The sequence below is a fragment of the Spermophilus citellus genome, assembly GCF_964194105.1.
Source record: "Spermophilus citellus genome assembly, chromosome: 4".
Classification (NCBI taxonomy): domain Eukaryota; kingdom Metazoa; phylum Chordata; class Mammalia; order Rodentia; family Sciuridae; genus Spermophilus; species Spermophilus citellus.
The window spans coordinates 138152990-138180916 of NC_138185.1; the positions used below are offsets into that span (position 1 = coordinate 138152990).

Sequence of the window (27927 nt, forward strand, 5' to 3'; positions counted from 1 at the left end):
CAAAAACAAAAAAACCAATCAGTATACTCTTCAGTGCACACTTGTAATCCTAGCAACTGAAAACACTGATACAGAAAGATCACAAATTTGAGGTCAGACTTGGTACTTTAGCAGACTCACTCAAAATAAAAAGGAATGGAGATATACTTCAGTGGTAGAGCATCCCTTGGATTAGTCCCTAGGACCACAAAAAAACTAAATAGTATATTCATCACAAAAAGTTATTTTATTAATAGCCTCATACTGTATCTGCTTACTTAGTCTTTGAAATGCTTAAGATTCCAGAATTCAGTTAGTCTTAGTGGTAAGTAAAAGACCAAGCAAATAGAAGAATAAGGACTGATAGCCCAGCAGGCCTCATCCAAGAGTCCTTAATCTAAATCAAATTTTTATGAGTTCAGGCATACAACCTTAAAACCTACATTCTAATTAACAGGGGAGTTTTGCTGATAGAGAAAAGATCCTGTGAAGAGAGACACTCCTTTGGCTACAGAGCTCAGACATTTTATTTTATCATTATTTGGAAGTGAAAGAAGAAATCTGATCTTCCCAACTACTTTTCTTGGAGACCTGTTAGCCCTGAGTCCATTCCAAGACACTATGTCAAAGGTATTTTATACCTCTATAAACACCAAAGAAATCACAAAGATTAACATGCTCCAGAAGGAATAAACATTTCAGATCAGTTTGTGAATACTGACCTGTCTCCTATTTACACAATTAGAAAGGCTGATATAATAGCTATTTTCCTGGATGTCGTCCTGGCACTCACAACAAGGAAGAAGCTTGTGAAGAACCCCAGGGAGCAGTCCTCTCCATTAGATTGCAGCACTTAAAAAAAGTTTACCACAGGGGAAAAAATCCAGTAATTCAGTCTTTGGCATCTCCCACACCATCCGCATTGATGGCAAACATAGCTTCAGCTTCAGGAAGACAAGGAGAGTCGTAGATTTTGCAGATTCTTGTTTCCCCTCTTCCTTTCCTCAGGTATAATCTGACCCAAAGATACAGACCAAAGCACCAAGTTATTATAATTACATCCTGACTTTATAATAGAGCTTTTAAAGATATATATGTATACGTGTGTGTATTTCCTACAAGGACATTAGGGATTTTAGTGCATTTCTAACCTGGAGAAATCCATTCTCTCTGACCCCTTTAGTGGAATGCTCATACTGAAAAAAACACTTCAAAATAATCAGGCAGAGGTTCAATACTCATTCTTCAATAACAGAGTTTTAAATTCCTTTATGAACCAAAAGCAAACACCAGTACCAATCAGAGTAAGACAATTAGATTTAGCAAGAGTTCCCAAGTGTTTAATTACACAATGTCAGCTTTAATATGGTTTATTTTATTTTATAAAATATTTATTTCTTTAGTTTTTAGGTGGACACAGTTATCTTTATTTGCTGAGAACCAAACCCAGTGCCTCACATACTCTAGGCGAGTGCACTACCAATTGAGCCACATCCCCAGCCCTTTAATATGGTTTAAATGGAAATGTTTTATTGTCATGTTTAGTTCACAGTTAATAGAACATATATTTAAGCAAGAAGTATTAATGCCATCACCTTACCTGGTGGTTGATGCATGGGCAATGATGTTTCCTCCAATAGGCTTTTTGGGATCCGCAGCAAACATGGCTGCTCCATCCACTTGAGCTACCACTTGGTTGGTGATTACCACCGCTACACCAAACTGATGAGGAAAGGATGTCAGTTTTGTAGCTAGGGACATTCCAAGAACCTTAATGCTGCCACCACTTCCCCCCACAAAGCAAAGAATGACTAAGGTTTCTCTTCATTTTTAAACTAATAACTTGATATTAGGCACTAATGTCCTCACCTCTCAGCAAGGTTCCTGTAAATTTTTGTAGCCCTGCAGCTTACCTCATCAGCAAGTCTTAGAAGCATCCGCAGAAACCTGGCCAAATGCATCTGCCTGGCTGAGAGCTCTCCTCGACCTGAGTAGTCTGTTCTGTAGAGAGCGGTGGCACTGTCTACAATAAGCAGTGCATACCTAAAGGCAACAAGAATTTTCTTTTTTTTTTTCTCTTGGTACGAGGGGTTGAACCCAGAGGCACTCTACTACTGAGTTACACTCCCAGTCTTTTCTATTTTTTTTTTTTTGAGACAAGGTTCTCAATAAGTTGCCAAGGCTAGCCTTAAATTTGAGATCCTCCTGCCTCACTCTCTTCAGTCACTAGCCCAACAAGAACAAGCATTTTCTGAAGACTTTCTAGTCTGTGTCAGTTTCTATTCCTTTATTCAATCTTCTAAAATCTCATATTTTAATTTTCACATAGGTGTTTAGATTATGTTTATTTTTTGTATGTGTATGGTGATAAGAATTAAATCTAGGGTCTCACACATGCTAGGCCAAGTGCTCTACCATTGAATTATACTCCCAGCCCTTGGCTTCATTTTTCATTAGTGACTCGATCACAAAACAAGAGTGTCAAAATAGGCCAGGAGTGACTATGTACACCCGTTATCCCAGCTATTCCAGAGGCTGAGGCAAGAGAATTGCAAAGTTCAAGGCCAGCCTGGGCAACTGAGTGAAACCATGTCTCAAAAAAGGGCTGAGGTATACAACTCAGTGCTTTAAGTGTGTGCCTAGCAGACATGAAGCTCTGGTTCAATCTCCAGTAAAGCCCATGTGCATATACACATGTCATAAGCATAATAACAGAAACTAAAATTCTCCATTTCAAATTCGGGTTACTATGAACAAGATACAAAAAGCTCTGGGAACATATTTGGTATCTTCTAAGCACATACCTAGACTCTACCATCATGGCTGATGCTTGATAAAGGAGCTGAGTCTGGTGGTCTGTGTTGAATCCTCGAGCATATGCTACATTATCCAGGACATCACTGCCAGAGAGACCATATCTAGAAAAGAAAACATTTCAGGCACAGAACTTAGTTGGGTGAGAAATTCGTTTCTAAGATTTAAATTACCAGGATGGGTAGGTAAGAAGTGGTACTGACAGTGCTTTCAAGATCCAAGAATATAAATACCTTTTTTTTCCTTTTTTGGTGGTGCTGAGTATCAAACCCAGGTCCTTGTGTATGCTTGATAAGTGCTCTCCCACTGAGCTACATCCCCAGCACTAAATCCCTTTCTATTATGATATGCAGGCAAACTTCAGAGAAAGATGGCAGCAGCAATTGTTAGAGTAGATGTACCTGGTAAGACTTTAAGATAAATCAAATTTATTCTTTGAGGATTCCAGATCTAGAATGAGAATTCCTAATTACAGGGAAACAATATTCTGCAAAACCCAAGGGCAACAAGCCAAAATAAATATATCAATTTGAATTCACATCAGCTATTGGTATATGAACATTAAGCCTTCTAAAAAAGGGTCCCCAAACTATAAGTTCAAGGAAGGATTTTATTAAACATATTTCATTTCTTCAAAATTCTCATAATAGTTTCTAGTAATAAGAATAAAACAAGTTACAGTTCAGAATGTGATATTTCTGTATGTAGTATAACTGAGTGACATCTGAACTCAATTTATGGCTTAATGATTTTTTTTTCTTTTGTGTCTAAAGAGCAAATAAAATAGCTCCTGTTTTCATAGAATGGACTCACTTCTGCTTCTGCTAACTAAGATATGAATGTTCAAGGTTGCTCAAGAAAGACAATTTCATTCTCATAAATGTTAAGGGTTGGGGATGTGGCTTAATGATGGAGCACTGGTGTAGTAGGAAAGAGGCCCTGGGTTCATCTTCACACCATTAAAAAAAAAAAAAAAAAAAAGTTTTGATTTATCTATCTGAACAGACTTAACCTGCACTCTTTAAAATTTCTTTAGTTAGGGGTCTCCTTGTATTGTCCAGGCTGGCCTCAAATCCTGGGCTCAAGTGATTCTCTCCAGTAGCTGGGACTATAGGCATACATTACCACACCTGGCTTTACCTGTACTTATACAAAAGATTTCCTGCATCTCTCAAATATATGTGATTCTCTCTCTTCAGGATTTCTAAAAATGTGGTTTGAGCTTTTTTATGACACTTGTGAAGAACTACTGTGCCATTCTTTTACTGGAATATAAATTCCTTTAGGGAAAAAACTGGGATGGGATTCACTAATTTCCTAGTATATTTTATATACCTATTAGATTCTGATAAATGTATTGAGCAGCTCAGGAGGCTGAGAGGAGGATGACGAGTTCAAAGCCAGCCTCAGCAAAATCGGGTCACTAAGCAACTCAGTGAGAACTTGTCTCTAAATACAATGGCTGAGTGCCCTTGAGTTCAACCCATAGTACCACTCCCCCAAGATGTTATTGAATGCTTTTATCCACACCCTGAACAATGTGAAAATAATGTATCATCACTTAAAAACAAGTGGTTTTCATGAAGTATAATAGTTATCCCCTTATTTAATTGTTCAAAACAGAATGATCAATTGAATGCAGTGATGCATACCTGTAATCCCAGTGAATTGGAACACAGAAAACAGAAGGATCTCAAGATTGAGGCCAGCTTTGACAGCCTAATGAAACTCTGTCTCAAAATAAAATGGTTGGGGATGTGGGCCCAGGGTTCATTTCTCAGTAAAACACAAGAGACAGGGAGATATGGATGGATGGAGGGATAGTGTTTAAAGAAAATCCAGTGTTCTGTAATTCTTTGAGCTTATTCTACGTTCATGATTCTATCATGGGGATAAGGAGACAGGGATGGGGATAGTATTTTTTCTTTTTTTGAGACATTGGGGATTACATTGCACATGCTAGGCAGGTATTCTACCACTTTGCCTGCATTTTAACTTTATTTTTTTTTGGAGACAGAGTCTCATTAAATTACCCAGGCTGTCCTCAAACTTCGTTATCTCTTGCCTCAGTTTCAGCTGAAATTTCAAGCCTATGCCACTGCACCTGGCTACTATTTGCATTTCTAACAAGTTCCCAGGTGCTAATGTAGCTGTTTTCATGTACATGTGTGCTAATGCACACATTCTGGGAATCCTGTGCCATAGTAACCTGATTGTGGTTTAGTATTCTTCAAAAGTTCATGGCAAATTCTGTTCTGCTGGGAACAGAAATTGGATATTAGTTTAAGGAGGCCTATGACTTTCCAGAACTATCAATTGAAAGCAACATATATACATGGAATTCAATTCTAAAAATTTTCTCACTAGGTAGGTGTGACTAAGATGAATTAATTTCTATTCAAACATATTTTCTCTTCAATGAAAAAAATCATCATAAACATGGCCCTAGGGGCTGGGGATGTGGCTCAAGCAGTAGCGCGCTCGCCTGGCATGCGTGCGGCCCGGGTTCGATCCCCAGCACCACATATAAACAAAGATGTTGTGTCCGCCGAAAACTAAAACAAACAAACAAACAAACAAAAACAAAACAAAACAAAAAACAAACAACATGGCCCTAATTAATAAAGTAATTAATTCATTAATAAATATGAGTGAATAGTTCTAGGGCTATGGGATACAGTGAGTGACCAAAACAAAGTTTCTATCCTCATGGCTATATTTTTCTATATTATCTGAATACTTCCAATATTACTGGAAAAAGTCTTAGTGATTCTATCCAAAAGACTGCTAAACAAGCCTGGGAGAGAAGACAGTTCAGCACATACAGCTTCAGAAAACTAAGGTCAGGTTGCAAAAGAGAATAATTCTTTTTTTCTCATGTAAGCAAAGGTAAAGTGCTACAATTATTGTTTCAACCTAATTTTATGCCTCAGTGGTATATATTCAACGGATTGGATCCCTCTGATTATCAAATAGGAAAGAGAATTTGATTATAATTATAAAACTAGAGAAAATATTCTCAAATTAATCAGGCAGGTTTCAACTTGAATCTGACAACCCAACATGAAGTAAATTCTCTTTGAGTTTCAGTAAAATGTGTGATAAGAACTAAATTATCATATTTAAGCCTAAACAGAAGAAAATAATTTTGAGTTAATTTGAAAGATGTATCAGCTTTACTGCAATATAAGTAATATACCAAAAAGCAAATGTGTTGTAAATACAAAATTCAGCAAGTTTAAGTAAATTTGCAGATTTGTACAACCATCCACACAGTCCAACTGTGGAACATTTATAACCACAAATATCTCTTAAGTCCATCTGCAGTTATTCCAGATTCTTACCCTCAATATACATAATTTTATTGTCTTCATAGATTTTTCCCCTTTGGAAATTTCAAATAAATGGATTGTACAAAAAAAAAAAAAAAAAAGGATTGTACAGTATGTGGTCTTTTATATTTAACTTCCACGAGCATGTTTTTAGGTTCATTCATGTTGTAACATGTATCAGTGTTTAGATATTTTTAAATCACCAAACAATATCTATTGACGGATAAAACATTGTTTATTAATTTACTAGTTGAGACATTTAATAAATTTAACAATAAATGTCATACACAATAGCTCTTGATTTTCTTTACAAGTAAGCACCATTCTAATTTATTCTGTCTCCATGACTTTGATTACTCTAGTACATACTAGTAGAATCACAGTATTTTCCTTTCATGATTGGCTTATTTCACCTATCATAATGTCCATACTGTTTTGTGTGTCAGAATTTTCTTCCTTCCTAAGGCCAAGTAATATTTCATTGTATGTATACATACCACATTTTGCTTATCCATTCATTTGCCAATGAACATTTGGGTTGTTACCACCCTTTGAATGTTGTGTTGTTTTGATTGTGATTGCTGATTAACAGTGTACTGCATTTTCAAGTGCTTCCCTGCTTTAAATTCTTTTGCATATACACTCAGAAGTGGAAATAACTGGATCATATGGCAATTATTCTGTATTTATTTAGGTACCAGGGATTGGATTCAGGGGCATTTGACCATTGAGCCACATCCCCAGAACTATTTTGTATTATTTTTAGATACAGGGTCTCACTGAGTTGCTTAGTGTCTCGCTTTTGCTGAGGCGGGCTTTTAACTTGCCATTCTTCTGTCTCAGCCTCTAAAGCCACTGGGATTACAGGTGTGCGCCACCATACCCAGTTTGTGTTTAATGTTTTTGAATAACCATGTTACTAGTAATTACTAGTACCATGTACAGTAAGTGGCTATTCTTTTTTTGCGCATTGGTATTAAAGGTTTTATTTTTGAACTCTTAATTCAATTCATCCTTGTGCCATGATCACAATTACTTAATTACTTTATAATGAGCTTATATATTTATTTTTGGCAGTTCTGGGGACTGATCTCAAGGCCTTACATATGCTAGGAAAATACTGAGTTATATCCCCAGCCCTTTAAATTTTATTTAGAGACAGGGTCTCAGCTAAATTGACAGTATACTGCATTGGCCTTGAACTGCAATCCTCCTGCCTCAGCTTCCCAAGTAGTTAGGAGTATAGGTATGTTATCACTAATCCCGGTCATAATGAGTTTTAAATTGGGGAGTCTAAGACCTTCAATTTTCTTCTTTCTTTTTCAAGAATATTTTGGTTTTTCTGAGTCTCCTACATTCCCATATCAATTTTATAATTGGTTTGTCAATTTTGGCAAAAAAGCTTGCTGTAATTTTTATGGGAACAGTGTTGAAATCTGTAAGTCATGCTAGGTGTGATGGTACATGCCCATAATCCCAGTTGCTCAGGAGGCTGTGGCACTGAGCAATTCAGTGAGACTCTGTCTCTATTTTATTTATATTTATAAAAAAGGGTGGGGATATATCATTTAGTGGTTAAGCACCCCGGGGTTCAACCCCCCGTACCAAAAAAGAAAAAAAAAAAAATCTGTATATCAATTTAAGGAAGACTGCCATTTAGTCTTTAACCCATGAATGTGGAATTTCATCTTCAAGTTCTGTTAGCAAGGCTTATAGTTTTCAATGTGTCTTACTTTTGTCAGATTTATTCTGAAACATTTTCTTTCTTTTTTGAGACAGGTCTCACAATGTTACCCAGAATGGTCTAGAACTATGGGCTCAAGAGATCCTTCTATCTCGGACTCTCAAGCAGCAGAAAGTACAGGCAAGTGCTACCATACCTGTCCACTGTTTTAATTCTTTTTCATTCTACTGTAACTGTAACTGTTTTGTTTTTTTTTTGTGGTGCTGGGGATTGAACCCAGGGCCTTATGCATGCAAGGCAAGCACTCTACCAACTAAGCTATATCCCCAGCCTCTGAAACTGTTTTTTGTTCTTTGATAATATATAGGAACACAATTAATTTTTGCATATTGACATGGTATCCCACAACCTTGCTGAACTTTTTTTTCCTAGTTCTAGTTTTTGTGTGGATTCCTTAAGATTTTCTACATACAGTCATCATGTCATCAGCAAATAGACAGTTTTACTTTTTCCATTCCAAAACTGGATGCCTTTTATTTCATTTTTTTATCTGACTGCATTGGCGAGGACCTACCTACCACCCTTTTCCTGACATTAAGAGGACAGCATTCAAAATCTCACCGTTAGGTATGATGCCAGTAATAGATTTTTCATAGACATCTATTATAATTTAGATCTGAGATGCCCCACAAAAGCTCATATGTGAGACGATGCAAGAATACACAGACACAGGGCTGGGGATGTGGCTCAAGCGGTAGCGTGCTCGCCTGGCATGCGTGCGGCCCGGGTTCGATCCTCAGCACCACATACCAACAAAGATGTTGTGTCCGCCGAGAACTAAAAAATAAATATTAAAAATTCTCTCTCTCTCCTCTCTCACTCTCTCTTAAAAAAAAAAAAAAAAAAAAAAAAAAAAAAAGAATACACAGACACATCAGATTATGAGCTTTAACCCAATCAGTGTGTCAACCCAGTGATATAGATCAACTGAGTGGTAATTATAGGCAGGTTAGGTGTGGCTGGAGGGATGAGCCAGTGGAAGTGTATTCTGGGGTTCACATTATCCCTGTTGGGTAGAGCACTCTGCTTCCTGATTGCTATGCCCTGAGCTATTTTTATCCTCCACACCCTTCTGCTGTGATGTTCTGCCTAACCTTCTGCCCAGAGTAACTGAAATAGACATCTATGTATGGACTGAGACCTCTGGAACTGTAAACCAGATAAACTTTTTCTCCTCTTATTCTTATTGTTGGGTCTTTTGGCACAGCAACAAAAAAGTTGATGAAAATAACAACCTTCACCAAGGCCTTGAACTCATTATTGACACTGAAAGTACCATCTATTATTGAAAGTGAGAGTGATATTGGTCCCCAAATATTGTTGAATTGTCCATTTTTTTTTCTTTCAATTACTTCAGTTTTTGTTTCACTTATTCTGGTGTTCTGCTGTTAGGTGTGTATATATTTAAGAATTTTTTTATTGCTGGTGAACTGACCTTTTAATTATAAAATGTCCCTCTTTATCAGTATTATTATTTTTTTTGTCTTAAAATTTATTTTGTCTGATATAACTATTCATCCTCCTTATGGTGACTGTTTGCATGTGACATCTTTTTCTATCCTTTTACTTTCAACCTATTTGTCTTTGAATTTGAAGTGTTTCTTTGGAAGTCAGTATGTAGTTTGATTTATTTTTATTTATTATTATTTTTTTAAATTTATTTTTTAGTCATAGTTGGACACAATGCCTTTATTTCACTTATTTATTTTTATGTGGTGCTAAGGAGCGAACCCAGGGTTCTGTGCGTGCCAGGCGAGCACTCTACCGCTGAGCCACAACCCCAGCCCCATAAATTTATTTTTTATCCAGTCTGACAGTGATTAATACATTGACTAAATAATGCCTCCACCCCCTTTTCCTTTTACTACAGAAGACCATTCTTTTGAACCATATACATAATTTGGGATGTGAAGTAACACAAGAGATATTCTTTAGCCAAACTAACACGGGCAATCACCAGTGTTAGTTTTAGTTTTTCTGAGTCTCCTAAATTCCCATATCAATTTTATAACTGGTTTGTCAATTTTGGCAAAAAAGCTTGCTGTAATTTTTATGGGAATACTGTTGAAATCTGTAAGTCATGCTAGGTGTGATGGTATATGCCTATAATCCCAGTTGCTCAGGAGGCTGTGGCCCTGAGCAATTCAGTGAGACTCTGCACAGTGACAAGTGCAGCCATGTATTTTCTAGTTTAATAAGTAACCTACCTCTCAGCCACTGCTAGCAGTCGTTCTGGCCTAAAGGTACCCTCAGTGTCGATGTACATGGCCTTTCCTTCACCTCCACCCCGGTCAATGGGAAGCTAAAGAGGAAAACCAAAAAACAACAGTGGAAATAATTGATATTTCTGATACAGGTGGACCAAGTTCCCCATGACAGGTCTATAATTCCTCCTACTCCCGATAAAGCAGAGAAGAAAAATAAAAACTCTAAAATGTTAAGAGGCAGGAAGAAGTCATTTCTTTGGATGGAAACACAATTGGTATTAGACATGAAGCTCTCATATTATATCTAATAGCACACAAAGCTAGAATCTTGTCAGAGTTAGATTGCTCAGAAATATAGTTCAAAGTAGGTGAAAAAATTTGACTGCACACCAATAGAAGATGTATTAGTTCATTAGTACAAATAATTAGAAGATCATTTACCCATTTAGGTCTAATTAACAAGGGATCCTAATCCAATCCCCAATTAATCTTAGCATCCAGAACAAATTTATACTTCATTTTTTTTTTTTTAATATTTATTTTTTAGTTATCGGCGGACACAACATCTTTGTATGTGGTGCTGAGGATCGAACCCGGGCCACACGCATGCCAGGCGAGCGCGCTACCACTTGAGCCACGTCCCCAGCCCTATACTTCACTTTTTAAAAGAACTTCTTTTTTTGTAGTTGTAGATAGACAGAATGCCTTTGTTTATTTATTTTTTGTGATAATGGGGATCGAACCCAGGGCCTGTACATGTGAGGCAAGCATTCTACTAACTGAACTATATCCCCAGCCCCTATTTGTTTATTTTTATGTGATGCTAAGGATGGAACCCAGTGCTTCACACATGGTAGGCAAGTGCTCTGCCACTGAGCCACAGCCCTAGCCCTATACTTCACTTTATTGAGCAGAGTTCATTTCAAAGGGCTACTGAAGGGGCTTGTCAATGGCCCAGAAGCATCCATAGAAAGTTTAAAATATAAGCAAGAGACACGGTATTTGCTGCAATATATATAGGTGTTAAAAGTGAACAAAGTGAAAAAGGAAAACAATAGTTTGTTATAGAAAGTAGGGAGGAGGGAAGGGAAAAAAAAGAAGAAGAAAAAAAAAAAGCAAAATGCTTAGCATGCATGAAGCCCTGAATTTAATTCCCAGCCTCAAAACCCAAAGAACCTAACACACAAAAAAACTCCAAATCCCCAAACCTCAAAATCATACACACACACCCAATGAATCAAACAAAAGAGGCAAGAAAAGAAAGGAACACAGTATATTATGAAAACAGTCTCATAGGCCACAAGGAAAACTCTTATTTTAGACTACCCATCCCATGTCAGACACCTTTAAGTTAATTCTACAAATTTTAAGTGAATGATGCTTTAAGGATAGTATCCAAACTAGAAATCTATTTTGGACCCAAAATTCCCATTTGGATTCTGAGGAAAATCCTTTAGAACATTTTACATTCAGGGGCTGGCAAATACCCAATGCTAATCTTAGAAAAAACTTTTTTCTTTATGCATTTTTCTATTGACAGGCATCTGGGCTGTATCCATAATTTAGCTATTGTGAATTTTGCTGCTATAAACACTGATATGGCTGGGATTAAATAAAGTCATGTAAATCATTTAAATAGTACTTGATGTACAGAAAAGTACTTTGAAGATATGATTTCCCAAAATTTTAGGGCACTGATTTTGTTGTATACTCTACTGTGGAAGGCTTTGTTAATTTAGAAAGAGAATAATTATATTACTATTTGGAAAGTTGGAAGATAAAAATTTTTTATATCATGTGAATGTATGCAAGGAACAAAAGACATGTATAAAACAAAAGGAGGGCCTTGACAGAGGTTAAAAATGTAGAACCAATGGCCAACAGGATCAAAGTAGAAGCTTTCTGAAGTTTGTGGAGAGGAGGAAATCTGGATACTCTGGGGCTAAGTCTCCAGGATATAGATGAATGATTTTCCCTTTCTCTCACTTTCTGATATTGTGAATGCTATCATAAGAAAATTCTTTTGCAACTGGGTGGACCTCCTTAGACAGAAGGGAGGCCATAGGTAACTAGGCACAGATAGGCAGATTGATAACAAGGAAACAGAGAAGGTGTCAGATATAGTTGAGTCAGTGGTAGCCTGGAGCAGATGCAGATCAACTACAGGCTATGTTCTCCAACTTGCCCTATTAGTGCGACCACAGCCATCTTGTGTTATTGGGCTACAGCACAATCTTTTTAGCTGTTTTTAAATAACTGCTTAGTATCATACTTTAACTCTTCTTCCTATGCATGTTGTTTCTCATTTTTACCATTTTAATGGTAAAAAAATTCTTTGTATATTTCTGTGAAAGAAAATATATACACACACATATAAGAAAGGTAAATGATAAAAAAAAAAAACCTATAAACTATATATATATATTTTGGTACCAGGGATTGAACCCAGATGTGCTTAACCACTGAGTCACATCCTTGGTTCTTTTTAAATTTTTTGTTTTAAGACAGGGCCTCATTATGTTTTGAGGCTGGCCTTGAACTTGCAATCTTCCTGTTTCAGCCTCCCAAACCACTGGGATTACAGGTGTGCTCCACTATGTCTAGTGAGCATATACTTTTAAATTTAATACATATGTTTTTTTTCAGAATTTTAAAAATTGTTTTGTAGTTGTAGATGGACAGAATGCCTGTATTTTATTTGTTTATTTTTATGTGAAGCTAAGGATAGAACCCAGTGCCCCAGACATGTGAAGCAAGTACTCTGCCACTGAGCTACAGCCCCAACCTATCTTTTCAGAATTTTTAAATTAGTCTAGTACTCTGAACAAATATGGAGTGTATTTTTATATTTTAACTGTAGCTCTCAACTTTATATAATTTCAGTGTTAGACATCCAATTCTTAGCAAGTTTTCACTTCATTAAGTTGAGAAAATCTCAACAGTGAGAACAAAGAATGTTTAGATATAAGCAGTAATCTAACATCCTCTCTATACCCTTGGTCCTAGCTCTTAGACTAGTTAAGTGTAATCCTTTCAACTTTTAACAAATTAACATTCTTTTTCTCTGAAAAAAGATCAAAGATCTATAGTTGCTCAGCCACCTGTGAATTTTTAAAAAATATTTTTAGTTGTAGATGGACAAATAGTTTTATTTTATTTATTTTTATGTGGTGCTGAGTACTGAACCCAGTGCCTCATACATTCTAGACAAGTGCTCTACCACTGAGCTGCAGCCCTAGCCCTGAATGTTATATTTATAAAGAGACTACATTTACCTGAGACCTTTGCTTCAGTTTATAGTCAACAGGCAATATATGACAACTTAATAAACATTCCCAGGTTAGGATTTTATTTGTAGAACTTCAGAGCATTAGCATATGTTTAACTGCCATGGCAATGATGAACATTATGTACTGTGTAAATATTTATTCTACATAAATCCCTTTCAAAACAACATGGGGGGGGGGGATTGGAGATGTAGCTCAACAGTAGAGCACTTCTTTAACACAAGGAAGCTCTGGGTTTGATCCCCAGCATGACAAAAATCAAAGCAGTCGTTAACATAGGTAAAACATTTCTATTTAAAAAGGTCACACAGGGCTGGGGATGTGGCTCAAGCGATAGCGCGCTCGCCTGGCATGCGTGCGGCCAGGGTTCGATCCTCAGCACCACGTACAAAGATGTTGTGTCTGCCTAAAACTAAAAAATAAATATTAAAAAAATTCTCTCTCTTTAAAAATAAATAAATAAATAATTAAAAAGGTCACACAAGGGGTTGGGGTTACAGCTCAGCGGTAGAGCACTTGCCTAGAACTTGTGAGGTACTGGGTTTGATCCTCAGCACCACATAAAAAAATAAATAAAGATATTGTGTCCATCTTTAAAAAAAAAAATCTTAAAATAAATAAATAAATAAATAAATGAATAAATAAAAGGCCACACATCATGTTCAATGACCCATGTAAGGTTAAATTCCCTTCCAACCACTATGCTAGGTATCAAACCCAGGGCCTCATATATGCTAGGCAAGTCTTCTACCACTGAGCTACATCCCAAAAGGGTAATACAGTTTTTTTTTTTTTATTTGTTTGTTTCTGGTACTGGGGATTGAGTTCAGAGGCCCTTTACCACTGAGAGCTACATTCTTATCCCTTTTTCCTTAAGCAATATCTTAAATAGTGCTTTTCTACTTTAGCTATCAAATTTCTAATGGTGCTCAAGCAAGTTTCATAGCTTACTACCACTCTCCTCAATATTTTGTTATCTTCAAAGTTCTTTCTTTCTTCTTCAAACTCCTTCTTTCTCAGAATTATTCATGAGGAGGGCCAACAATGACACAGGTGTACTTGATATTGAAATTCTAACTTGGCTGTCTTTGCAAAGAAAAGATCAGTGGAGAGGGCTAGGTTGTATCTCAGTGGTAGAGTGCTTGTCTAGCATGTGTAAGCACTGGATTCGATCCTCAGTACCACAAAAATAAATAAATTGGGGGCTGGGGATATAGCTCACTCAGTAGAATGCTTGCCTCACATGCACAAGGCCCTGGGTTGAATCCCCAGCACCACTAAATAAACAAATAAATAAATAAATGGTACTGTACCTATCTGCAACTTAAAATAAATAAATAAATGGAAGATCAGTGGAGCAATCAAAGAAGCAATAAAATGGTAAGTGAGAAAGGTAAATGATAGAAAAACAAAACTATCAAGCTGGTTTGCTTGATGTTAGATAAACTTATTCATAAAGAAACAGAATATTCTTCTACCTTAACAAACAGCATTCATCATCTCAAGAAAATGGTGGGCCCATGTCAGGGCATGGTGAAGCATGCCTGTAATGCCAATGACATGGGAGGTCAAAGCAGGAGGATCTCAAGTTCAAGGCCAGACTCAGCAACTTAGTGAGACAGACTGTCTCAAAATAAAAAGGACTGGGAATGTAGCTCAGTGGTAAAGTGCTCGAGTTCAATCCTCAGTATTGTAAACAAAATAACAAGAAGTAATTTTTCTTTGAAATATCAAGAATGATGATAAAGTCTCAAAAAATTTTGATGCAAGAATTGGTTCATAAGAATAGTCCAGATTCTATGTACCTGGACTGACCACTCCCAGGAATTATATCCTTAAAGCCAGAGAATGTGAAGATGACCTATTCAGAAAAGAAAAAAGGCACCCACTAAATACTGTTTGACACTAACAAGGAAGTTTGTTAGCTTTCTCTTCTATATTCTACACTCTCTTGTAGATATTTCATTTTCAGAGATTCCACTGTTACTTCTGTATATGACTTGATTCCATATTCATCAATACTGGTAGATAAGATGGGTACAATGGTATGTGCCTGCAATCCCAGTTGCTTAGAAAGCTGAGGTAAAGGATCACTTGAATTCAGGAGTTCAAAGCCTGCCTAGGCATTGTGTTGAAGACCTTGTCTCATATATTAAGAAACCTCTGCTAGATATTTTCACTTGGGTTTTTTTTGGTCACCACAAACCTACTGTCTCTAAACTTGAACTCATATTTCCATAAAACTCTCCAGTTAGATGCTTTTAATAATCTTAGATCAAATATCCTCAGCTCTAATTTTTCAACAGGTTGCTACCAGAATATTTCTGCAAGTTTTATTTTCCTGTTGAAAATTTTGAAATATTCCCTACTCTCTACAGAACCAAGTTTAAACTTCACTGGAAGTTGGTGTTGGTGCTGAGGATTGAACCCAGACCTTACGCATGCTAAGCACATACTCTACCACCAAGCTATGTCCCTAGCCCAATTTTATACTTTGTATCTACACTGAAGACCTTGATTTATGGTATGATCAATCAATATGATCTTGATTTCTTTTCTCCTCCCCTAAGTACTGGGAATTGACTCAGGTGGTACTCAACCACCAATCTATTCCTCCAACCCTCTCATTATATTACCCAGGCTGGCTTTAAGTTGTCATCTGACTGCCTCAGCCTCCCAAGTAGCTGGGATAACAGGCATGTGCCAGCAAGCCCCATTTTGATATATCTTTTTAAGGTTCATATCCTATAATTTTCTGCCTAACTGCTAAACAGGCTATATGTGAACAGATTTATGTATTATCTTCTTATACATTATGTCTCCCCATCGAGTGTGTTGTTTATTCCATTCAATACAGTTAAATTCTTTTAATTTCTTTCTCCTAAATTTTGTATCCTTTAGAACTCTACTCCAATAACCATCTATCCTTCTATCTTTCTTTTTTTGGTACTAGGGATTGAACTCAGGGGCACTTAATCACTGAGCCACATCCCTTGTCCTTTTCATTTTTTTTTTTATGTTGACAGACCTTTTTTTAAATTCATTTATTTATATGCAGTGCTGAGAATTGAACCCAGTGCCTCACCCATGCTAGGCAAGTGCTGTACCACTGAGCCAGAGGAAAAGGGACACTCATCCATCATAATTTAAGAAGGACCAAGTATGAGATAAAGTTTAAGAGAGCATACCTAATTGGAGAAACTCAGTAGATTAGCCAAACAGTACTCCTCCTCATTGTGTTTTTATTTTGATAGGGTCTTGCCAAGTTGCTTAGTCTTGCTACATTGCTGAAGCTGGCTTTGAACTTTTGATCCTCCTGCCTCAGCCTCCTAAGCCATTGGGATTATAGACATGCACCACTTTGTCTGGCTTCCAATATCTTTCTTTATAAAGATACATACTCTGATTACTCTAGAGTAAAGCAATCCTTCCTCTCCTTTAAATAGTTAAGCTATTTCCTCTATCATTTATTTTACAGTATGTCAGCCATGCCCTAGAACTTTGGTTCTATAATCTCCATCCATTCAAATTCTATTGAATGATTACTGAATAACAAATAATGACTTAGCTTCTAGCAACACAGCAGGGAACAAGCCAGTTATAGGATCTACCCTTATGAAGGTTTTAAAGCTCTGAAGTCTAGTTTGATTCCTGTATTTATTACTTAAATGAACGTATTAAGCAATTATTTAACCCAGTGTGTATGTTCCCAAATCTACCCATTAATGAGAGCATAAGTAAAAGAAAACCAGGGAAGATTGTCCAACAGAGGAAATACTGGGCATTATTCTGATGAAGATATCTAAGAGAAATCAAACAGAATGGAAGAAGGAGTCTGAGAGAGGACGGCAACAGATGGTAATCAGATCACATTGTTAGGGATGAGCTATTGAGAGGAAAAGGGACACACATCCATCATAATTTGAAATAAAGATGGGTAAAATTGTAGCTGGATTTGTAGATTTGACGTGAAAAGCAGGTTAGATCACTGGCTCAGAGTGAGGGTTGAAAGAAACATGAAGGTTTGAGGAGAAAGGACCAAGTATGAGATAAAGTTTAGGAGAGCATACCTAACTGGAGAAACTCAGTAGATTAGCCAAACAGTACTGAACGCTAATTTAAAGGTTGTCATCTTGAATTTAAAGCGAAATCAGTCAACTTTATGGTATGATTTTTCTTCAGTATGATCAGTAAATAATTTGGGTTCAAATACCGAGAAACAGGATTCCTCTAAGGTTGGTATCTCTTCAAGTGGATACAAAAGTTGAGGTTATTTCTGAAGGAATTACTTTAATGATCAACCATAATATGCAAACTAATGAAAAAAAGGGCAGGTAAAGCCAGGAGAGGCCTAAGGGATAAGAAAGTATTTGAAATCAGTGATATGGAAGTTTCTATGATGTGGAAGATTTGCAGTAGGAGGCTATCTTCCAACTAGTTACAGGAGTCCTGAGGACAAAGAAAGTCCCTTTATGTCTGTCCTAATAGATGTTTGCAAATACACGAGACAACTAATCCTTGCTGATTTAATTAGCTCACCTGGCATGTTACAGCTAGTGTATGACAGATCTGGGTCTTCCCAGTTCGGAATTCCCCAAACATCTCTGTGATAGATCCAGTTTCAATTCCACCTAAAAGCAACAAGAAGCACTTCTCAGAACAATAAAATGTTGAGACTACAATGAAACATTAGAAATGTTGTTGGAGCTCATCAGAAAGATGTTTTTATAACTTAGAAATTGAAATTTCAATAAGCAGTAACTTGTTAAACTTATTTTGAAATAATTATAGATTTATAGAGTTGCAAAGAAATGTACAGGGAGGTTCTGTGTACTCTTCATCTAGCCTATCAGAAAGTTGACACTGGTATAATCTAGAGTTTGTTCAGATTTCTCCAGTTACACATGCACACACTTACATGATTGTACAGTTCTAGGCAATTTTATCCAATGTGCAGCTTCAAGTAACTACCATTAATAGTTGGGGGTGATGGTGTACAACTGTAGTGTCAGCGACTTAGGAGGCTGAGGTAAGAAAATTTTAAGGTTGAAATTAACTTTAGCAACTTGGTGAGACCCTCTCTCTCAAAAAGAAAAAAAAAAAAGAAAGAAAAAAGGGGGGGTTGCAGAAGGCTAAATGTTTACCTTGGTGGTAGAGCACACCTGGATTCAATTTCTAGTACTGGGGTGGGGTGGGGGTGGAGATGCTACTACTACAACCAGGATACAAAACTGTGTTGTTACAAATCAATAAACAGCTATTTAAAAAGATAGTTTTATGTAGTATCATCTAATATTTACTAAGTGTATCTTATATACCTGACATTGTAGTATATATTTATATGTATTACTCATTTATTTTGAATAACCTATAATGTAAAAAGTCCTTTTATCCTCATTTTGGAGAAAACTGAGGTGTATAGATTTTAAATGATTTTCACCATGTAAATGCTGGGAGGGTGAGTTTGGAGAGAGGATGAACACTCAAATTTGAGCTTTATTCCAGAATCCATGGCATTTTGCACCCAAAGAAGGAAGAAAAGTTGAATGATGAGATAACAGGGAAAGAAGCAAGAACCAAATCTAATTTATAGCAGTTAGATAGCTACGCCTTCAAAAGTTCAAAAACCCTAGTTTTCCTTAAAGTCCTGAAGATTAGTGTGCATTACACTATTAGTATTCAAACAGAGTACTTTGGGAATGGGGGTATAGTTCAATGGTAGAACATACGAGGACCTACGTTCAATTCCCATCATCACCCATGCCTAAGTACAAAGGCGATTTTTAGTCAGCAAACTTTCAACCTTGTGGTAGAGTAGATCATAACTAGTTTTATTCCTTAAGCAGAGGAAGTTTATTGTCTGAATGTAGTATTAAATTTTTTAACTTGAAGATAATTTTAGGGGCTGGAAGTGTAGCTCAATGATAAGAGAGCTTGCCTACACATGGGAAGCACTGGGTTTGATCCTCAGCACTGCATAAAAATACAAACAAAAGATAATTTTAGTATTTTGTAAGTCAAATTCCAACCCCCAAAGTTTTTTTTTTTTTTAATTTTTTATTTGTTGTAATTAGTTATACATGACAGCAAAAGGCATTTCAACTCATTGTATACAAATGGAGCACAACTTCTCATTTTATCTGGCTGAACACCTAGCAGTCTTAATTCTTCAATGTGGATACTTCCCTTAACTCTTAATCATATCTAACATGTAAATCATGCTTAAATATTTCAGTTTTGTTCCTATAACTTGCACACTTTGCTAATCAGTTTACAACATGGGTTAAAGAATTCATATTACCTTGAAGTAGTTTGTCAAGCTCTTTGGAGCCAGTAGTAATCTGTATGATCTCTGACCGCCTTTGATGGAATTCAGTTGCAGTGGTGAAACCCATTGGAACTAATTTAGCTGCCTCAGCCTGAGAAAATTAAGGAATGTTAAATCAACCAAATAATAACCCTTACCTGGAAAGTCTGTGATCAAAGTGCTAGAACTACAAGTCTTCTCTAATATACCAGTGATACCAATGCTGTCTTTCAAAGGTTTCTACTGTCAAATTCAAATGAAATTTTATTTTTAAGTTGTAGATCCTTAGCATCCAGGAATTCACAACATAAAATATCTGAAATCAAATCCCTTTCTATATCATTTTGCATATCTCAATTTACTTATTTTAGATTTACATTTATGTGTTCCAGAAGCAGAGAACTGATATCATTCCTAAAACTAAGATATGACACTGCATAAGTGAAGACCCTGTCAGCTTTTGTTCAGTCATGAAAACTGATGCCCAGAAAGTGACAGCAAATAGACTTTGGGAACCCCTGTTGGCATTTAGTCAAAATCACAGTATGCCTTTATCTTCTTTTCATGGTGCTAGGGATTGAATCCGTGCAGAGTACATGCTAGGTAAGTGTTCTACCACTGAGCCATATCCCCAGCCCAAATCAATCTTTTAACAAAAGTATTAGAAACTCAGAATATTTTTTTAAGTTGTAGATAGACATAATAATTTTATTTTTGAATGTGGTTCTGAGGATCAAACCCACTGCTTCCTGCATGCTAGACAAGAGCTCAACCACTGAGCCACAATCTCAGCCCTCAGAATTCTTTTTATATATACATATATATTTTCATATTTTATTTTTTTAGGTGGGCACGATATCTTTATTTTACATTTATGTGGTGCCGAGGATCGAACCCAGCCTCATGCATGCTAGGCACTGAGCCACAACTCCAGCCCTCAGAATTTACAATTAAGCCACCACTTCAATAAACATTTAATTAAGTAACCCAATAAATGATTTCATACTCACATAGATAGCAACATCTTCACTCTTATCACTTACATTAGGAATTACTTAGGGTTTTTTAGCACTGCAAATTTTACAAATTGAGACTAAATAAATATATAGATTAATATCTTACCAGTGTTTAAAAACATAAAAGCTCTTAGTGTAAGAATATACAATAAGGGTTGGGTTCTGGCTCAATGGTAGAGCACTTGGCTATCACGTGTGAGGCCCTGGGTTTGATCCTTAGCACTACATAAAAAGATAAATAAATAAAATAAAGGTATTGTGTCTACCTACAATTTAACATTATATATATGTGCATATATACACATATTTTTAAAATATACAATAAAATGCAGATGAGGAAGGGTTAGAGTACAATAAAATATCTGGGTTCTGGTCTAAGTTCTGCTATCCTCTGCATGACCTTGACTCAATAATTAAACCTCTGGTTTTAAGCTTCCTTATCTACAAAGCAGGAATATTGACCCTACTTATCATTCTTAGTATTCTTATAAAGGCAAAATGAGAATATATGTAAAAGAGAAGGGATTTCAAAAACTAAAGTGCTGTTAAAAAAGGGATTATTAAATTAACACTTCATATTCAGTTAAGCCAGTAAAATCACTTTTATATTACAGTAAAAAAAATAAACACGATTTGAAATCACATTCTCTGTTATTAAAGATCTCATCTATATAAAAGTTAACTGAAAGATTCTCATTAAAGAAAATATAGAGGCTTCAGAAAATTGAGGCAAAAAAAATGGCTAGGGTATAGTGTTAGTAGTAGGGAACATATTTAGGCTAAGTAAAGCCCTGGGTTTAATTCCTAGGACATGTATTTACCAACACACAAAATTGCTCATATTCTTACCAACCAGAAATAACAATGTAAATATTTTAGTATATTTATCCCCAGTATATGTTCTATACATAAATTTATAAATACATTTGACAAAAAATATCAAATATATATATTTTGTTCACTTTCCTTATATAAAAAACATTTTATTAATAAAAAATATATTACCAGTCATTTCTGGTGGGAGTATAAATTCATAGTTAATTTAGTAGCATTTAAATCTAATTTCATGATATTGAAATTTACACAAGAGGAAAATACCAAGGTAAGCAACTGGACACAGTCTCTTCTGGAAAGGGGACCAGGATCATAGGGGAAGGAGGAGGATGGAAGGAGGAAGACTATCTTTCACTATTTATTTACTCTTTTGTACTATTCCCAATAATGCCTTCCTAGGTCACAAAGCTGAACTTACCAGAATTTTATCAGCTTTGGCTTCACTAATTCCTTTAATATTTATTAATTCCTTCTTTGGTGCATAGGCAACAGCCTCCACAGTATGGAAGCCAGCTTCTTCTAATTTCTTCACATCATTGGCATTTATGCCACATTGCTGCAAATAAAATCATATTTAAGTTTCAGATCTCTCACTTGTTTAATGTGTAACCTATCTAATTCAGAGGATTTTTCCACCCTTGTATCAGGGATAAAACCCAGGGGGGTTTAGCCACAACCCCAGCCCTCAGGGGCTTAACCTCAGGGTCTCACTGAGTAGATTAGTAGTTGCTGAGGTTGGCTTTGAATTCACAATCCTCCTGCCTCAGCTTTCGGAGCTTCTGGGATTACATGTATGCACCATCATGCCCGGCTTAATTCAGAGGTATTTAAAGTAATATAACTTATACAAAAGACCTGAGAAGTGTGACCCACATATGAGCTATCAAATTACAAATTATCAACTTTTTCATAATCAAACCAGTGTTTAAACTAGCACTAGGCAACCATCAAGAACATAAACAAGAATAAATATGGGAGCCATCTGTGGAGGCACACCTGTAATCCTAGCAACTTGGGAGACTGACAAGTTTGAGTTGAGCCTCAGGAAGTTAGAAAGGCCCTAATCAATTTAGAAGACCCTGTCTTGAAATAGAAATATTTCTATCCCTAGGGCCTAGGGATACAGCTCATGGCAGAGCATCCCCCAAAGATTCAATCCCCAGTCTAAAAAAAGAAGAAAAAAGGAATAATGCTAGAAAAGATGTGGGGAAAAGGAAATTTTACATTGTTGGTGGAAATGTAAATTACTATGGCGGTTCCTCAAAAGACTAGGAATGGGCCTGGCATGGTGACACAGGCCTATAATCCCAGCAACTCACAAGACTGAAGCAGGAGAATTGCAAGTTTGAGGCCAGCCTCAGCAATTTAGCAAGACCCTGTCTCAAAAATAAAAAGGGTTGGGATATGATTCAGTGGCTAAGTATACCTGGGTTCAATCCTTAGTTGTCCCCCCCCAAGATGGTAAAAATATTCAGAACAGAATATAAAGCTATAAATCGAGTGCTTGCCTTGCATGCATAAGACCCTGAGTTCAATCCCTAACATCTCTCTCTCTCTCTCTCTCACACACACACACACACACACACACACACACACAAAGAGAGCTATAAAATGAAGTCTTTCTCCTGGCATCTTATCATAAGTACTGCTCTTCGCAAGAGGTAACCTCTATTAGTTTCTTGTGTAATTTTCAGAAGATATTATGCATATGTAAATGAATATTTATTTTTAAATAAATGGGATCATAAAAAAAAGAATGGGCAAAACTAGTTTTGGTTACTAAACATGACTATTTTTTATGCTACTTCTCAAAGTGAACCACCAAAAGGCACTTCTTTCTCCCTATTTACAAAGTTAGGTTTGGTATTATTAGCCACCAAAACTATGGTTTCTGAGAGAACATGAATTAGTGGACAGATATGCATATATGTGGGGTTCAATGAGGCTTTAAGAGAAGGGAAAGATTAGTATTTGCCAACAGAAACCAATACCTACGTGGAAGTATCAGGAAGCTCATGGCACCAAAAATTATGACTCTGAATTCTCAAATGTTTATCAGAAACCAATTTAAGTAACCTCTAGAGTCTTGAAGCTTAGTTGGAGATGGGAGAATTATGCAAAAGGAAATTAAAAAAAAAAAAAAATCAAAAGCTTTCCTTCTCACTTCTTTCAACTCAAATCAATTACAACAGGCCAAAATACTGCAAAGCCCCAGTTCTGGTGCTTGCTATTCTTAGGCAGGGTCACAAATTTTTGAGTTTGGCTCTTATACCTTAACAATCCCACACTTTCTTCCTATCTATGATAGCACAGTAACTTCAGCAGAGATCTGGGTGAACAGAGGGAAGTGGCTCCCTTTTCCTCCCTGCATAACCAGTCCAGGCCACCATAGTTCCTGGACAACATTTTCATACTTAGTGCAAGCATACTTAATCCACCATAGGACCCTAGCCTATTTAAGAAAATCCAGCTCTGAGAAAGAAAAACAATACGAAGAGAAGTGTTGACAAAAGAAAAGACTTGGCCTGATATGTTTAGCAATAATATCAAACCTTTCTACATTATTTTTTTTTCGGGTGAGGGTGGGGGTACTGGGGATTGAACCCAGGAGTACTTAACCACTGAGTCACATCCTCAGCCCCTTTTATTTTTAAATTTTGAGACAGGGTCTCCCTAAATTGCTGGGATTACAGGCATGCTGCTCCACCACACCAGGCTCCACAGGATTCTTGACAACCTCTGAAAACTCTTTGGGTTTTTACCAAGGAATAAACCTACAGTTTATGTAAAGGTTGCTATCCCCCATTAGGTAGAATCTAGTACAGCATCATAATTAAAAAATTAGTAACTATGAACATACCTCTAACCGTGAAACAGGTTGTGGGCCAAAGCTTTCTTCTTCAACTGAAGTATCTGCGTTTGCTTCAAGCTGCATCTGCATAGCCATTACTGAAACAAACAAACAAAAAAACAGATGGCCAACAATATGAACACTAAAGAACTACTATGGGAGTAAGGAAAGAGCCTTAAAGTTAGTTTTGCAACTAATCTCTGAAGAATTACGGTTGGCCCTCCCTATTGGTGTTCTACATTGAGGATTTAACCAACTATGGATTGACTCAGCCTTCTAAGTAGTTGAGATTATAGCTGAGCACCACCACACCACAGGTAAGGCTATCATCATAGTTATATACTCAGCTCAAAAAGAACTGAGAACAAAAAACATCAAATTATCTTTAAGGTATATTAATGAAAGTGTAAAAGTCTTATGTCCACAATAATAAGTGGACTTAAATTTATATAAAAAACTGGGTGCTATAATCCCGGCAATTTGGGAGGCTGAGGCAAGAGGATCGCAAGTTTGAGGCTAGTCTGAGCAACTGAGACCTTATCTCAAAATTAAAAGGGATGGGGATGTAGCTCAGTAGTGATAGGGTGCCCCTGGGTTCAATCACTAGTAGTGGTGGCGGTCACATCAAAAAAATCTAGACAAGGGCTGGGGGATGTAGTTCAGTGGTAGAGAACCTCCAGAGGGAGGAAGAGAAAGAATCTGGACACATAAGAGGACAAATTTAACCCCAAAGATAATAGGAACTCTACTCTTGGAAGACTTGACAGAAGACAGGATGACCATTTGTTATTAACTGGGTTAGGTCCATCTCAGGTGGAAAATAAAAAACTGTGAATTGAATTCCATATCAGAATCACAGGAATACATGTAAGTATTTTCTTTTATTATCTATGAAAAAGATTGCAGAATAATGGGGAAGGATGGTCTGTTTAATAAGTAGTGAGTGCTGTGTTGAGTAGATAGCCTTATAGAATAAAATGAACTTGACACATCTCTCACACAAGGGGAAAAACAGATTTCCAATTTAGATTTTATACTTATGAGGTAAAAGAAAGTTTTCAGAATATAAGAATATTTTCACAACCTTAGGCTAGATAATGATTTCTTGAATTGGGTAAGTAATGCAACAACTAAAAAGGAAAAAGAAGACTACAAAACTGGACTATATTTAAATCAGAACGTCTATTCATCAAAAGAAACCACATAATAGCATGAAAAAAAAATCACAGTAGAAACTATTTACCACATAGATTGATAACCAGAATAAATAGAACTCCTTCAAATCAGTAAAGAAAAAACAGAAAACCCAAGAGAAAAATAGGCAAAAGATTCGAACAAATATTTCACAATAGAAGATACCCAAATGTCCAAGAAACACATGAACAAAAAGCTTAACCTTTTCAGTAATCAGGAAAATTAAAACCACAATGAGATTTTACTTATACCCACCAGAAGAGCGGAAAATTAAAAATACAAATACTGACATTTGACGAGCCTGTGGAAAAACAACATTGTATGCTGTTGATGTATTAAAAAAAAAACAGGCCAAGTTAGTCAATGCTGTTGATGTATTCAAAAAAACAGGCCAAGTTAGTCAATGGTGTTAAAAGTCAAATATAACACAAGGAAGTTCAAGGCAGGCTTCTGGGGTGCTTTTTTTTTTTTTTTTTTGCGCGGGGCTGGGAATTAATCCAGGACTTGAGTACTGCTGGGATGAGCCATCTACCACTGAGCTATATACCCCGAGCCACAGCATTCTATGTCTTGACCTGAGTGGTAATTACATATTCATTTTGTATTAATTCACGGAATTGCGTACACTTATGATTTATACACACACAAACATATCCCTTTAGAAATTTAAAAAACAAAACCCAAACTTCATTCGGGTCATTCCCTAGGCATTACGTGAACCATGAAAGGTTGCCCATATTAGATGATGGGAAACATCATCTAATATGGGCAGTTGTTGGTTGGTATTTTGTAGGCAAAACCAAGTTCCAGGAATTCAGAAACCTTGACTGTAACGTTAATTAGGTCTGACTACCACTCTCTGGATCTAGGCTTGCTCAAAAGTCCATCAGATGAACGCCGGGTTTGAAGCACTAAACACCTGGGACAGATTTTTTTTTTTTTTTTTTTTTTTGTTCTACAACGAGCTCTGAGGGTCAGTTAGGCCCGGGCATGTCCCTCCCCGCCATCTTCGGGTTTCTCAGTTGGCGCGGAAGGGCCCCTAGAGCCGGCAGCGGGAGCACAGGCCCGGTCAGGACGCCGCTAACTATAGGACAAGCCCCGACTCTGGAAAGGAGACCGACTGTGCCGAAAACTCACCTGGGTCTGCAGCGCTGCTAGGTGAGGCGGGGCAAGCGCTCCGACTTCAGTCCACTGGTCTAGCGTGCGCTCCAATTCTCGACACGGTTGTCGGCTTCCTGTGCACAACCCAAGCAAGTTTCAGGACCCAACTACGCGTTTCGGAAGGCGCCTCAGTCACCTCAGCACTGGCTCTCCAGCCGCACTTCGGCCCGCGACTTTCAGAAATCCCGCCAAAGATTCTCGGGCAGGGTCACGTCCGCGTCGACGTGACGTCGCCCCGCCCCTCTCGCACCCACATTTTAGTCTCTTCCACCTTTGGTCGCGAGCATAGAGATGGGCCCAAAGAATTTGAGCGCCAGTGATACTGTGGATACGCTCTTCCCTTTCTCCTAAGGACTGGTTTAAACTTTGCGAGTTGTCGCTTTCTTCCCAGATAGAGGACTACAAGTCCCAAGAAATGGTACGACAGGCCTGGAACTACATCGCCCAGTATGCACCGCTGCGGAAGTTTCAGCTAGCGGCTTTGGAGAAAGGTGTGGCTGTTTTTCCTGCGGCGTCGAAATGTGAATCTTTGATCTTAACTGGCGCTCTGAGCCTCCCAAGTTAAAAAAAAGTTGAGAAAATATAAAACCTACAGATTATTGGCCCCTTTATCTGGTTTTCCGATTCAGTAGGTTTGGGTAAGTCTGATGCTGATCTGGGAACCATGATTTTGGGAATTATTGCATTAGCTCATAGATGTTAGCTTCCTAAGAAACCTTTTTTTTTTTTTTTTTTTTTAAGTTTTACCCTGGGATTGAATCCAGGACCTTGCACGTGCTCTGCTAGTAAGCGATACTCCCAGCCCCCACTTTTCTTTTACTGTCCATTAGAGATACAAAGATAGCTGTGGTTTTACTTGTTTCTTACATATTTTAATCCTATCTGTTTTCAGTTAGATGAGTGTAGGCAGATGGCTTGGTATTCCCTCTAAACTTTTTTTTTTTTTTTGAGGCAGGTTGCTATTGCTGACTGAGACTGGCTTCAAACATGTGATCCTCTTGTCTCAGCCTCCTGAATCACTTTGATATATCTTAAAAGACCTACTAGATATATGGTAAAATACTCTTCAGTTAATAAAGAGACATTACTTAATTTCAAAAGATTTCAAATAATAAACTTATTTTAATAGTGCAGAAACAATCAGCTTTCAAATCAGTAAAACAAAAAATTTTATGAAAATAGCCAACAGTTTGAACAAAGA

At 36.9% G+C, this 27927-nt stretch overlaps 2 protein-coding genes across 2 annotated transcripts in view; one reads left to right on the forward strand and one right to left on the reverse strand.

The window, feature by feature from the left end:
- RMDN3 (regulator of microtubule dynamics 3) overlaps positions 1-8396 on the forward strand; it is a 28585-nt gene extending 20189 nt beyond the window's left edge. The window contains exon 12 of the mRNA XM_081289373.1: positions 7905-8396. Coding sequence (XP_081145499.1) covers positions 7905-8021 — 117 coding nt within the window. The 3' untranslated portion in view covers positions 8022-8396. The remainder of the gene's footprint in view (positions 1-7904) is intronic.
- RAD51 (RAD51 recombinase) lies at positions 1-27497 on the reverse strand. The gene is made up of 10 exons (XM_081289374.1): positions 26703-27497; positions 24381-24469; positions 21939-22076; positions 19665-19782; positions 17903-17994; positions 10077-10171; positions 2784-2897; positions 1893-2022; positions 1580-1701; positions 1-994 (listed from the first exon to the last, which is right to left on the reverse strand). The coding sequence occupies exons 2-10, from the start codon at positions 24465-24467 to the stop codon at positions 871-873; spliced, it is 1020 nt and encodes a 339-aa protein (XP_081145500.1). The 5' UTR covers positions 24468-24469; positions 26703-27497; the 3' UTR covers positions 1-870.
- Between the last annotated feature and the right edge of the window lie 430 nt (positions 27498-27927).